Below are 12,924 nucleotides of genomic sequence, written 5' to 3'. Positions count from 1 at the left end.
GTTAGCTTTATGCTGAGACCCAAAAATCAACTCTGAGATGTCATTACTTTCCTGACGACGGCAATTAACGTCAAAGTCTGCAACCAACTCACCAGATGACACCAAATATCTATCAACTTACCAAAACAGAGGAGGCAGTCAAACATTTAAAGAACTATATATGGAACAGTATTCTTTTCGTCAAAGTTGTAATGAAATGTTTTAGGATTCTATTAGACCTACTTCAGAAAGGTTCATTAAAGCTACATTTTTTTTGTCTTAGGTGTTTATTTTTTTCTAACTAAAAAGGTCGGAAGTGGACGATCAACTGTGATCACTTTACCAAGATAGATAATAGTAATCAAGCTTGTGTGACTGATTCTCTATTGCGGAGAGTCGAACTCACTCCTTAATACTTTATCTAATCTCTTTAAAAATTTTCTTCGGACCGCTAACCACTGCCCGTAATTGTCTGAGATTGCTTTCAGAACTATTGTCCTATATGGTTTCACTGATATTGATGGTGGTAGTTGGCTGTGTTAGAAAAAGAAGCTCAACAACACAAGCCATTTTCAACGACCACATCACTTGGAGCAGTTGGAATCTTTCTTTGTCCATTTCGTTTTTCTCTCTCCACCAACATTTGGCTTTTTCACCAAGAACATAGTATTTCATGCTAACTCTATCCTTTATGTTTTCACATGACTTCCCTTGGTCTCAAGTTATTAGAGTGATGGACTGCTAGACCTTCATTATTAAACCAATAATGGTGCCTGAGAATTTTTGCAATGACCAATCATCTTACTTGTTAAGCCTCTTTAGAAGGAAATTCAGGCGCTTCTGCTCGAGGATCCGCCGGCTGATATGGAAGCGCCCCCGGCCAAAAGTTATCATCAAGAGGCTTGGAAAATTGAACTCTAAACTTCAGCCTCAACGGAAACCGGGCATCAATAAATCTACAATTCGTGTAAATGGCCAATTGGGTCATTCCGAAAGGCCGATTCGCGCTGCCACATTCAACGTTGCCATGTTTTCCCTGGCACCTGCTGTTCCAAAGGCTGAAAAACGAGCTACTGTTAATCATGAAGAGGAAGATTATATGAATACTCGTCCCAGGAGTATATTGAAGCAATCTCCCATACGCACAACACTGAGTAGTGCTGACAATGTCTCTAGGCAAAAGGCACTTGCAAGATTGAAGTTAAAGGTTTCCATCAATCTTCCTGATAATGAGATCTCATTGGCAAACACTAAGCTGCTTAGTTCTATGGAAGATGATGAGGAAGAGGAATCATCAAACATGACTTCTAGAAAAGTCCATAGAAGTGGGGTTCCAGTGAGGTCTCCTGTGTGCTTTCCTTCTAGTATGATTATCAGTCAGAGTGATGATTACTTGGGAAGCGGCAGAACCATCCTGGAAGTACTCAGAGAGGTGGATGCTGATATATTGGCCTTGCAAGATGTGAAGGCAGAGGAGGGGAAAGGCATGGGGCCTCTATCTGATTTGGCAGCTGCCTTGGGGATGAAATATGTCTTCGCTGAGAGCTGGGCACCAGAATATGGTAATGCTGTCCTCTCAAAATGGCCAATTAAGAGGTGGCAAGTCCAGAAGATTGCAAATGATGATGATTTCAGGTATTTTTCCTTCTGCAGACTGACTTTATTTGGAAGCATAATCACCCTAGTTATATTATTATTACTGTTTTTATTATAATTATGACAATCTGTACTTGGTTTTCCTAGAACAGAAAGCCATAAAAATCATGAATCTAAAAGTTGTCCTAAAACTATTGGCATATCTGAGAAACAAGGGTATTGCCAAGACAGTCTTGTAATATCAAAATATGATCTTCCTATGAAAATATTTTTTGGCATTTGACTTGTATGAAAAATCAGTGAAGACGACAACCTCCATATATAAGTGGTGGATTCCGGTAAACTCCGGCTGCGGATTTCAGCAACTTCCGGCGGTGACTGCGACTTTCGACAACGGCGGAGAATGAACTTCGATAAAGAGTTCGTGCAAGAAGAAGAAGCTCAAACTCGGAAATGGTTTATGGTTTTAAAATAGAAAAACTATTTGATGAAATTAAAGAAGATTTTCTAAGTCAAACGAAAATGTTTTCGGTTTGACCACAATTTTTTATCGTGCCAAACACAAAAAATTAAGAAAAACATTTTTCAAAAACCATTTTACATCGAAACAAAAACTAGTAATTTATAACTGGAAAGTCGTTGGCACAATAGCTGCGAACCCTCTTAACTCTTTTATGTATAATGTTGAATTCAGGAACTTACTAAAGGTGACAATTGAAGTGCCATGGACTGGAGAAGTTGACTTCTACTGCACTCAACTTGATCATTTGGATGAGAACTGGAGGATTAAGCAGATGAACGCAATAATTCAATCAACTGATCGCCCCCACATACTGGCAGGGGGTCTTAATTCTCTCGATGTATCAGATTACTCATCAGAGAGATGGACAGACATTGTCAAGGTAACACATTGCTACATTAAATGTCTTATATTCTAAGACAATCTACATAAGTTGCAGCGTGTCATTGTCGTGTGATACTAATCCAATATAATATGTAAAGCAGTATTATGAGAAGATAGGAAAGCCTACGCCAAAGGTAGAGGGGATGAAGTTTTTGAAGGGGAAAGGCTATAAAGATGCAAAGGACTTTGCAGGGGAATGTGAGCCGGTGGTCATCCTTGCCAAAGGCCAAAGTAAGTGACCTTTGTCTCGGTTTCTTTTGGCACGTGAAAAGCACATATTTTTGTTGTAGCGTTAAAAGAGTTGGAAAAAATTCTATTAAAAAATATGTACTTTTCACGCAGTGGCGGACCCAGGAAATTCGTCCATGAGGGGCATGGTTTTTTTTATTTTTTATTTTTTTTTTAAATGAATACAAAAAATAAAGTTTAACAAAAATATAACAAGCCGAATAAGTGAATAATTCAACAAAAAATTTAATTATGTTCTAAAACATGTAAATATAACTTACAATTTGTTTTGTCACGACTAGCACTAAGGCAATTGTCCTCGACGAGTCTTCATACCTTGGAATCGCTTCATGATTTCTTCATTATTGATAGTCTTGAATATATCTTTCTCAATGTAAGTAACCTAGGCATTAAATGGTAGCTTTTGTTTTACCGAGGTTTAAATGATTTTATAGACCATTAGATTTAAAATGAAGGGCTACGATTAACAATTGGAGAATTTCCAATTTTTTTTTCAATTGAAAATTTTTTAATTTTTCCCTAATTAAAAGAGATCCGGATCCGAATTTGCAGCCTGGCAGGCCTAACGCCTGGCCTGCCCCCTTGGCCCATGGCCTTGGACTTGTCTTACACGTATCCCCTGGAGGCATAATTTTTTTTTGTCTTGTGTGTTGTGTCAATGACAACATATTATAATTTTATTAATTTACAATATTATTTTTTCCACTCCAAAGTCCAAAGCAGGCTGCACCTGTACAAAATTGTCAAATGAAAAACAGTGCATTTGAAAACTGAACTGTTCATCATCTTCAAGCTTTCAACATTTCATTTTTCTGCAAGACTGCAACATTCAAATTCTTAAAAATTTTCAAATTTCAACGGAGCATAATATGGCCAGAGCTTGAGGAAGGGGGCATAATCATGAGTAAGAAGGGCATAATCAGGACATAAAATTTTTTTTACCATACTAGGGGGGATTTTTGGGAGTTGAGGGTGGGCGGATGCCCCCCCTCGACCCCCCCTGGATCCGCCCCTGTTTTCACGTGCTATTAGAAAACATGACAACGTTATAGAATGTTCCTTCAACTAATTTTTTTTTTTTAGAAAAACCTCTGTTGATATTCTTTTTTTTTTTTTGAAAGAATTTTCCGTGATTGTGGATTGTTGGTAGAACAGATGTTCAGGGGACATGCAAGTATGGAACCCGAGTGGATTACATATTGGCATCATCAGATTCATCGTACAAGTATGTTCCAGGTTCATACTCTGTGATTTCATCAAAAGGAACTTCTGATCACCACATTGTAAAGGTTGAAATGAAGAAAGTAGGGGAGAGTGCTCAAGAGATTGCCTTTAGACAACCCAGGAAGATTAAACAAAAGGTTGTAAGAGTCACAAACCAGTGTTATTCAAGAGGTATTTGGCTGCTAAAGCCCTAGCTTAATTGCTAAGTAAAATTGTAATATTTGATGGTAATTAACTAATTAGGGTTAAATAGTAATCTGGTCAACGTGGTTTACCACTTTATGGAAAAGCCGATTTGGTTTTCAAAAGTGACAAATAGTTGGTGTGCTTTTCATGTTTATTAGAACTTTTTGTCAAAAAGAGAAATAATTTGAATCAATATTTTGTACATATTTTTCTCATATCATCTTACAAATCAACCATACATATATGTCAATGTAATATTTTGCACATATTTCTATCATATCTTACAAATTAATTATTAAATTGGTGGACTTATGTGGACCCTAAAAAATTTAATGATTGATCTCTTGAATTTGCAAAAGAATATGAGAAAAATATGAACAAATTATTGACATCAATCATCTCTTTAAAAAAAAAAAAAAAAGTTTTCAAAATTGACTGCTTCTCACAATACTTTTGGTCTTTTGCCTTGTCCTGATCCCTTGTAATTTCCCTCGATCTTTTTGACTCTCTGTCTTCCTGCTTTGCTCCCCTCCCCTTCTTTCATGTATGTCTTAGAATATATATATAGCATACAAATATCCTTTCTTTTTCTTTTCTTTTTTCATGTGAAACTCCCTTTTCCTAAAGCTCTTTAAAAAAAAATTATTTCAAAATACTCTCAAACCATATATATATGTATATATATATATATAGGAAAAGGGAGTTCCACTTGAAAAAAAGAAAAAAGAAAAAAAAGGATATTTGTATGCTATATATAAGGTCCACTTACATCAAGGATATTTGTAAAATGCCACGAAACTCACTGAGTCTCTCTCTTGGTATAACCCAATACATATTAATTCATTAGAATTGGTGAGGGCAAATAAATTTTTAAAGAAAATGACTTAACAACGCTATGCCCAAAACCCCCCGGCCAGGTGAGGAAAAATCCATTATGTGGGTGATGGTGGGGAACCCACCCCCACTCTCACGCTCTCCCATGATTCACCCTAGCACTAGAAAGGCTGGGTCGTCAAGCAACCCCACTGGCCATTACCACCCACCCGAGGGAATCACTCCACAGTCCACTATATTATATATGAGTGTATTTTCTGTGTGGTTTTTTGTGCCACCAATAAGGAGGTGACACCTCAGCCCATTATACTAAGCTTACACTTAAAAAAAAAAAAAAAGACAACTAATTTTTGTTGGCAGCCACCCCAAGTGGGGGAGGGGGTGGCCAACTAACCACTCCTTTAATTTTTGTTTTTTGTTTTTAAACAAATTAATTAATTTTTGTCATATTTGGTATAATATGGTGTGGTTGCATTTTTTTTCTTATTATGTTTCATGTTGATGTGTCAGGTTATAAATGATGGGCACAAAAGAGAGGTTTTGTGCACCATCCACATAGAAGTTATTTAATGTACGTAGGACGATATTTAACTATATTTTCGGTAAAAACGAAAATAAGGAAAGTATTAAAAATAATATTAGAGTAGTTCCGCTTCATTAAAATTTTACCAAATCTCAGACAATGAAAGTACAAAAAAAAAAGATTATCACGATTGCTGATTGTCAATTTTATATTAGAATTTTATTTATTTTATTAGGACTTTAGTTCATTTCGTTAATAGAGTTAGATTTGCTTTAATTATTTTCCTTAATTTCCTTATTAGGATTAAGTTTACTATTACTACTAGGATTATTTTTCTTTCTCTATAAGTATTTATCTTCTATAAATAGGTTAGCTTGTTATATAAAACTCAATCCATTAAATTACTATCAAATCAGAAAAGATTTTCTTCAATACTTTGCGGAGTTTTATTTTTCTTTTAGCCTGAAAACACTTCTCTCCTTGCAGAAGAATCAAAAACGCTGCTCTTTGATTAGTTTTTGATTAGTTATCTTAGTCTTCTGCTACGTCATTATTCTCACTATATATATATAGGAAAGGTTGGGGTTCCTAGCTAGGATCGTCTGGCTATCAACAGGTGGCTAGGCTCAGTGTGAGAGATTGAGATCCCCTAAAATTTTCTTTAAATTTGAGATTCAATTTTCAAATTTATAAATCTTATCTCTTCATTTTATATAAACGTAAAAAATAAGATATGTTTAAGTATTTAATAAAGCAATCGATAATATCTCCTCATCAAAAAGAAACAAAAGAGAATTTTGTGTTGGAGCAACGTGGGGCTCATCAATATCTCGTTAAGCATTAATCCCTCGTCAGTGCGGTTTACTGTTCAAAGAAAGAGAGCGCTCAAGGTTTCTACGCATTTGTGGCGAAGGTCTCACAGAGGAAAGTCGGCCATTATTGCCAAGTTGGTTAAACCAGCCAGTCAATACTTGCACAAGGAAGAAAACAAACCATATTAACGGATCCGCGTGAGTGACTTGAGAGGTGGAGGATTGAAACCAAATCACCACATCCAATACTTTTCATATTTCCCTTATTTCATATTTTTCGTCAAAAAAAAAAAAGGCTATAAATAATAATAAGACTACAGAGTAACCACAAGGGTGGTAGTTGAGTTGGTAGAAGAATTCCTTTCATCTTAGTGGTCGCGTGTTCGAATCCGCTTGCGGTAGTAGATGCGTGAACCAGATGCTATTTTGAAGGGGCTCTACTGGCTCACACCTTTGTGGGGTTTTGGTGACGGGCTCGCCTTCGATTCCAGGCAGTAGCTATGGCTCAAACCGGATATTTCACAGCGGGTGGGAACCCCAATGGTAACACCCAAGGGAAGAAACTACACTGGTCGCCCCTTCTCACATTTTTAATTAGAAAAAAAAAAAAAAGAAAGAAAAGACTACAGAGTACTATAAATTATACCCAAATGCATGGTAGGTTGCATTGCATAATTGGAAAACAATATTCTTCATGGCTGCAGCATTGCCGGCGGCGCTTGGTGACGTCATCAAACTCCTTCCCACTGGCACAGTGTTCCTGTTCCAGTTCTGCAGCCCCATTCTGTACAACTATCGGCAGTGCCAATGCTACAACAAGTATCTCACCGCCTTTCTTGTTGGCTGCTGCGTTTGTTCTTTAGAAATGATCAGAGTAAATAACAAAAATAAAGTTCAAACTCAGAATATTTGCTTCAATGAAATGTTAAATAATTAATATTTTAACATATCAAACACAAAACTATTGATTATTTGGCCAAGGAAATTAAGAAATCCTCATGATCAGGTTGCCCGTAAAAGAGAAATGCTAAATTGAAACGTGCTTAATTTTTTTAAGCAATCCTTTAAATAGAAGTAGAACTTTAGCTTAATTGATGTATAATATGGTAATAATGTCAAGCACTACCACCACAATAATTTAAACTAATATTAATGTTACGTGCCAAGTATATATATGGGAAAGAGATATATATCTACCTTATTTTTTACTTTTTAACAAGAAATATGAGTTTTCCCACACGCTTCATGTTTAGACTAAAATTTGGACTGTTTAAAGACAAAAATACAAAGCCAAGTATTTCATTGAAGATATTGGTTAAGACATCTAACTCACATTTTCAATTACCATGCCTCAAAGGTGGGGCGGGTTTAGACTTTGACATGTTAATTAAATAAGTCATGTATCAAAGTAGGGGTTGCAATTCGATTGTGTTCATGTGTAGGATGTTCATGTTGTATTAGGTTAGGTTACTTTAGTTAAATGGGTCAAATCTTTTAACCTTAACTCCTTAATTTTGTATTGGGTTCATAACAAATTGACGGCTTGTGTCAAAACATGACTATATATAAGACTATTAGGTTAATGCTAATTCCACCAATTTAATTAAACGGGTCAAATTCTTTAACCGTAATCGCTAATTTCAAAATGAGCTAAGTGTTAAAAATTGTTAGTTAGCCTTGCCTCAAAGCATGGATTAGAAATGAAGCCCACATTTTTGAAAAGTAGCTAGAAATAGTATATTAATGAGATAAATGTGTAAACAGTGTCCATTACATGTAGTATTGGGCACATGTAACGGGCAGTTGTGCTGTTCATTTCTACATTTACCGACAGTTGTGTCGTTCAAAACAAAATCTACTATGGGTTTGTAACACCCAAGGGTGGTCTTTGGCCCTCTCTCCCGACAGAGCCTCCGTCTGGGATGGTGAATTGGGTGCCGGAAAAAATTGGATTTACAGACTTTATCGATGCTATTTTGGCGGTGATAGTGTTCGGAGCAGTGGTGCTTTTGGACACAAATACTATGAAGTGCTTCTATCCGGTGACTGAGTCAACTAAAAAGACTCTACTCTCGATCGTGCCGGCAGTTGTTGGTGCCGTTTGTAGCGTGCTTATACCCTTGTACCCTTGCAAGCGACAGGGAATTAGATACCCTTCAGCTATATCCTCATCACAGAAATCCAACGTCTCCGGTTCAGAAATGCCTTTGACAGGAGAACCTAAGGAAGGGGGGCTGTTGATCATACACAGGTTTTGTAACAAGTGGATCAGCAATCAGCTTGTTGTTCAATCAGGGCCGGCTCAATATATTTGGGGGCCTTAGGCGAAATTTTGAAGTTGGACATTTTTTTTATTTTTTTAATATTCAAATATTAATTAAATAATATTTATTTTAATAATATTATTATATTTTTATAATATTATTATTATTTTCATTCTCATTGTTGTTTCATGACTTTTAAGTTTAACTTTTAACTAGTTACCAAAAAAAATTAATGTGGCATATTTGTTTTTTTGGGGTTAATTGGCCTTATTTTACAATAGGCTTATTATGTTGGGGCCTTATTTTAGAGGCCTTAAATTTTTATAGGAAAAAATTTTAGGCCTTATTTTTTTTTTTAAAAAATTAGGCCTTATGTTAAAATAAAATTAAAAATTTTTTTAGGCCTTATTAAATTTTTTTTTGCCTTATTAAAAATTTTTTTGGGCCTTACTAACTGGGGGCCCTAGGCAACCGCCTCAATGGCCTAGCCATTGAGCCGGCCCTGTGTTCAATTCATCACAACCAGGAATCTACGAACAACAATAAATATATGTATAATTAAAAACAAAATAAAAGGGTTTTGACATATGTGTGTTCTTTTGTCTCTTTTCTATATATTTTCTACCAAAACACGAAGATCATGAAAGTGACGCTACAAAAATTTCCTGAAGTTTGAAATGTTTCTCCAAAAAATTATAGTTTACCCTCCGTACTTTTTTAGTTGCACCAAGGCTAGCTCAGGCCCTAGGTAGGCCCTCGCCTAGGGCCCCCAATTTAATAAGGCTTAAAAAAAAAATTTTGAGTTAAAAAATTTTTTTTTTTTAAAAAATTTTTTTTTGACCAAAAAAAATTGAAGGCCCAAATGTTATTTAATAGGGCCTAAAAATTTTTTTTATTCAAATTTAATGCCTCAATTTAATAAGACACCAATTAATAAGCTCACTATAAATTTTAAAAATAATTCAAAAAATAAATTAAAAAAGGACAAAGCATTAAAGCCTTATACATCGATCATTACGCCAATTCCCTAAAGCTCCTGATGCTACAGTACACATCTACATCATTCATTCATCCTCTTGCCCTCTTTATAGAAATTTTTTTGTCTTTGATGAGAAAATATAAACGTTAGAAATAAAATATTACCATTTATTTTCTATTTATTATTTAGTCATCTAGGGAAAGTCAAGAGCCAAAAATATAAACTGCTGTCAATTATGGGCATTTTAAATATCAGTCTCTATATTTTCCACTTTACCTCTCCTCTTTGCTTGCTCTTTTCTGACTTTTTCTTCTCTTCCTATCTCATCATTTTCTCTTCCTCTCCGACTCCGAGTGACTAAGTCTCTTGTCCTATCTCCAAGAACTGCTTCATAATTCCTTTGCCAAATCAGGTTTTATTGTTCTATTTTTGTCATTTATTTTATTATAGTCATAATTTTTTTTTGATAAATCATGTTTGTTTAATTTGTTAGTATTTTTAATTAAACATGTCTACTAGAAAATATGCATCTGGATATGAAAAACTTAAAAAAAAAAAAGACAAATTGATTGAATCTTAAAAAGGAGCTCTAAATAAATTTGTTATTAGCAATAAACAAAATATTGAGGATAATTTAGGTGAAAAACTCATAAATGAACAAGAAACTCATCTAAAAGAATTAGAAGATAATGAAAATGTTATTGATGTATCTAAATCTATTGCTATATATATATATGTGTGTGTGTGTGTGTGTGTTACTTTAAAAAAGAAAAAATTGAATTAAAAAAAAAAAATTTGTTACTTAAAAAAAAAATAAAAAATTTAGGCCTAATTTCAAAGTTTTGCTTAAGACTCCAAAATATGTTGAGCCGGCCCAGCAAGGCTCCAAGCCCCTCAATAGTAAATAGAGAAAAGCACTAATTAGATTTATATAGTTCAGAACAGAAGCATTGTTATTGGATAGATATAACATGCTCCTATTTATAGGAGAATCATGTTAAATACAAATAGACTTTTACTCTAACTAGGTTAGCTTGGTAATATTCTTTTAACTATTCACCATGATAATCTTTAAGTATGACTCAATGATATTCTTTAACTATAAGGTCTCGTTTGGTTCGTAGAATGTCTAGTCCATTGAAAAAGGATTAGCTACTATTGGGAATAAAAAAGTGTGAAATAGATTAGCTATTTCTATTCATTTGTTTGGTTGTAACGCTGGAATAGACTAGCTAATCTTATTCATTCGTTTGATACAATACAATATGTTGGTGAATTGAATCATATTGTGATCAAATTTCATAAAATACCCTTATAATACAAATATAATTTATATTATTAAGAACTTTCATTCCTTTTTTTTTTAATTTTATTTTTTATAAATATAAACAACTTTACTATAATTTTTTTTTTCTTTTTGCAATTATGCTACAAAATTATTTATATATATAAAAAAAAATATTTGGAGAAAACAGAATCAAACCCAATCTTGAAATCAAAAAAATATAGTTGGAGAATGTAAAGAGAATCAAAAGAAATCAGAAAACATATTATATATTTGTATTTTATAAAAACCTTTCAGATTTTGTTTCTCCGTCAAAGAAAAAAAAACTGAGAAAAAAGAAATTCGGAGAAACAGAATAAAAAAAAAGAAGAAGAAGAAGTATGTACATAAAAAAACAGAGAGAAGAAAATCATAGAGAAACAGTACAGAGAATCAAAAGAAATCAAAAAACATAATTAAAAAAAGAAACTGAGAAACGGTATAGAGAAGGGAGACAACATAGAGAAAAAAAAAAAAAAATCCGTTTGCACTTGCAGAAAAACTATACCAGAAGAATTAGAGAGAAAATAGAAAGAGAAAACGAAATATAAAGATGGAGAAAAGAGAAACGGAGATATATATATATATATATATATATATATATATATAGAGAGAGAGAGAGAGAGAGAGAGAGAGAGAGAGATATAAAAGAATCAGAAAGAGAACGAAATTTAATCCTACAAGTGGGGTTTTTTGTGGCAATTTACACAATTAATTTAATCTCACATGAAAGGATTAACTAAACCACTCATTTTTGAGTGGCTTAGCTAATCCTGTGTGTATGAGATTAGTAGTTCCATGAAAATAGACTATTCTCAGTAATAGAGTGTTACCAAATAAATGACTAGCTATACCTAGTGTTTACTAGTCCAATCCAAAGGTCTATTCCGAAAACCAAATAGGGCCTAATTTAGTCTTCACGTACGCATACACAAAGAAAAAGGAAAGAAAAAAACAAAGAGACCGGACAAGCTCGGCTGGATTTTGATTTTCATCTTGTGATCTTGAGCCAGCAACATCACGGGCTGTTCGATCAGATCAATCATCACTTCGATTTGAAGGGAATGACCCTGATCACAACCTGGAGGTACAGAGCTGCAAGTGCTGCCCCAATGAATGGTCCCACCCAGAAAATCCACTGCATCCACAGTAAATGAAAACAAAAAAGTTGCAGGAAATAGGAACATAAAATAACGTAAGCAATGAATGGTCCTATTTACAATTTTTAAATAGGACAATTTAAAGAAATAGTCTTTTAAATTTATATTTAAAATATTATAATTTTACAATTTTTTCCAAAAAAAAAAAAAAAAAATGAAGAAACTAGAAAAAACCCAAATTTAGCTTCCCCCACCCACAACGTAATTTAAAATAATTTTTTTAAAAGCTTTCCAAATTATCTCCAGAAACACAATTAATTAGATAATTTCCTATAAATAATAATTTTTTTCAATTTGTTCAAATAGATTGGGAACTTCTCCTCTGCTCCCCCCACCCCCCCTTTATTTCTTTGCAAAAAAAAAAACCGTTTCATAGAAAGAGGAAAAAAGATAAAGTGTTGCGGGTGACGTGTGCTATATATAAATATAAAATATAAGAATATTTTCAATGGAAGAGTCAAATTTTTATGCAAAATGGCTTCTCAAAACGTACTTTATCTAGTTTAGCTAGTGAATTTTTAAAGGTCTCCTACATCCGATTAGCTATATTTTTATTTATATCATTTAAATATTATTAAAAGTGAGAAAAGATTTAGGAAAAAAAGAACATGTGAGAGGAAAAATGGGAAAAGTTTTGGGAAAAAGAGAACATGCGAGAAAAAAAGTAGGAAAAGATTTGGGAAAAAGAGAAAACATGTGAGAGAAATAATAAAAAATAAAATGACTCTCTTGAAAAATGCTGTTACATTTAGCTTCTTTTTTTTTAGCTATTCCAATCAAATATGTATTTTACATTTTTTTTTGGATAATCCAATGTAAGAGTTTTTTAAAACATTTGAAGAGCCATTTTAGATAAAAGTAACATTTGGCTCTTCCATAGGGAATGCTCT

At 33.7% G+C, this 12,924-nt stretch overlaps 1 protein-coding gene and 1 pseudogene across 3 annotated transcripts; both read left to right on the top strand.

Annotated features, from left to right (window-relative positions):
- Window positions 1–710: 710 nt before the first annotated feature.
- LOC132167272 (DNAse I-like superfamily protein) lies at window positions 711–4,285 on the top strand. Of its 3 annotated transcripts, none has more exons than XM_059578185.2 (4): window positions 711–1,614; window positions 2,270–2,477; window positions 2,581–2,710; window positions 3,884–4,285. In XM_059578185.2, the coding sequence occupies exons 1-4, from the start codon at window positions 746–748 to the stop codon at window positions 4,144–4,146; spliced, it is 1,470 nt and encodes a 489-aa protein (XP_059434168.2). In that variant the 5' UTR covers window positions 711–745; the 3' UTR covers window positions 4,147–4,285. The 3 variants fall into 3 exon arrangements, with proteins under 3 accessions (XP_059434168.2, XP_059434169.2, XP_059434170.2); XM_059578186.2 differs by having other exon boundaries at window positions 3,879–4,073; XM_059578187.2 differs by having other exon boundaries at window positions 3,850–3,933.
- A 2,716-nt stretch (window positions 4,286–7,001) lies between these two features.
- LOC132180790 (protein DMP2 pseudogene) lies at window positions 7,002–8,631 on the top strand (annotated as a pseudogene).
- The last annotated feature ends 4,293 nt before the right edge of the window (window positions 8,632–12,924 follow it).

The sequence above is a fragment of the Corylus avellana genome, chromosome 2 (genome assembly GCF_965113065.1).
Source record: "Corylus avellana chromosome 2, dhCorAvel1.hap1.2, whole genome shotgun sequence".
NCBI lineage: Eukaryota > Viridiplantae > Streptophyta > Magnoliopsida > Fagales > Betulaceae > Corylus > Corylus avellana.
Note: the sequence above shows the minus strand (reverse complement) of the source record. Positions and strands in the feature narration are given on the sequence as shown.

Bases quoted from the DNA above. Each gene is read 5' to 3' on its own strand.
- LOC132167272 (XM_059578185.2), top strand. From the start codon at position 746: ATGGTGCCTGAGAATTTTTGCAATGACCAATCATCTTACTTGTTAAGC. The intron at 1,615-2,269 runs GTATTTTTCCTT...TGTTGAATTCAG, and splicing joins GCAAATGATGATGATTTCAG to GAACTTACTAAAGGTGACAA. The intron at 2,711-3,883 runs GTAAGTGACCTT...TTGGTAGAACAG, and splicing joins CATCCTTGCCAAAGGCCAAA to ATGTTCAGGGGACATGCAAG.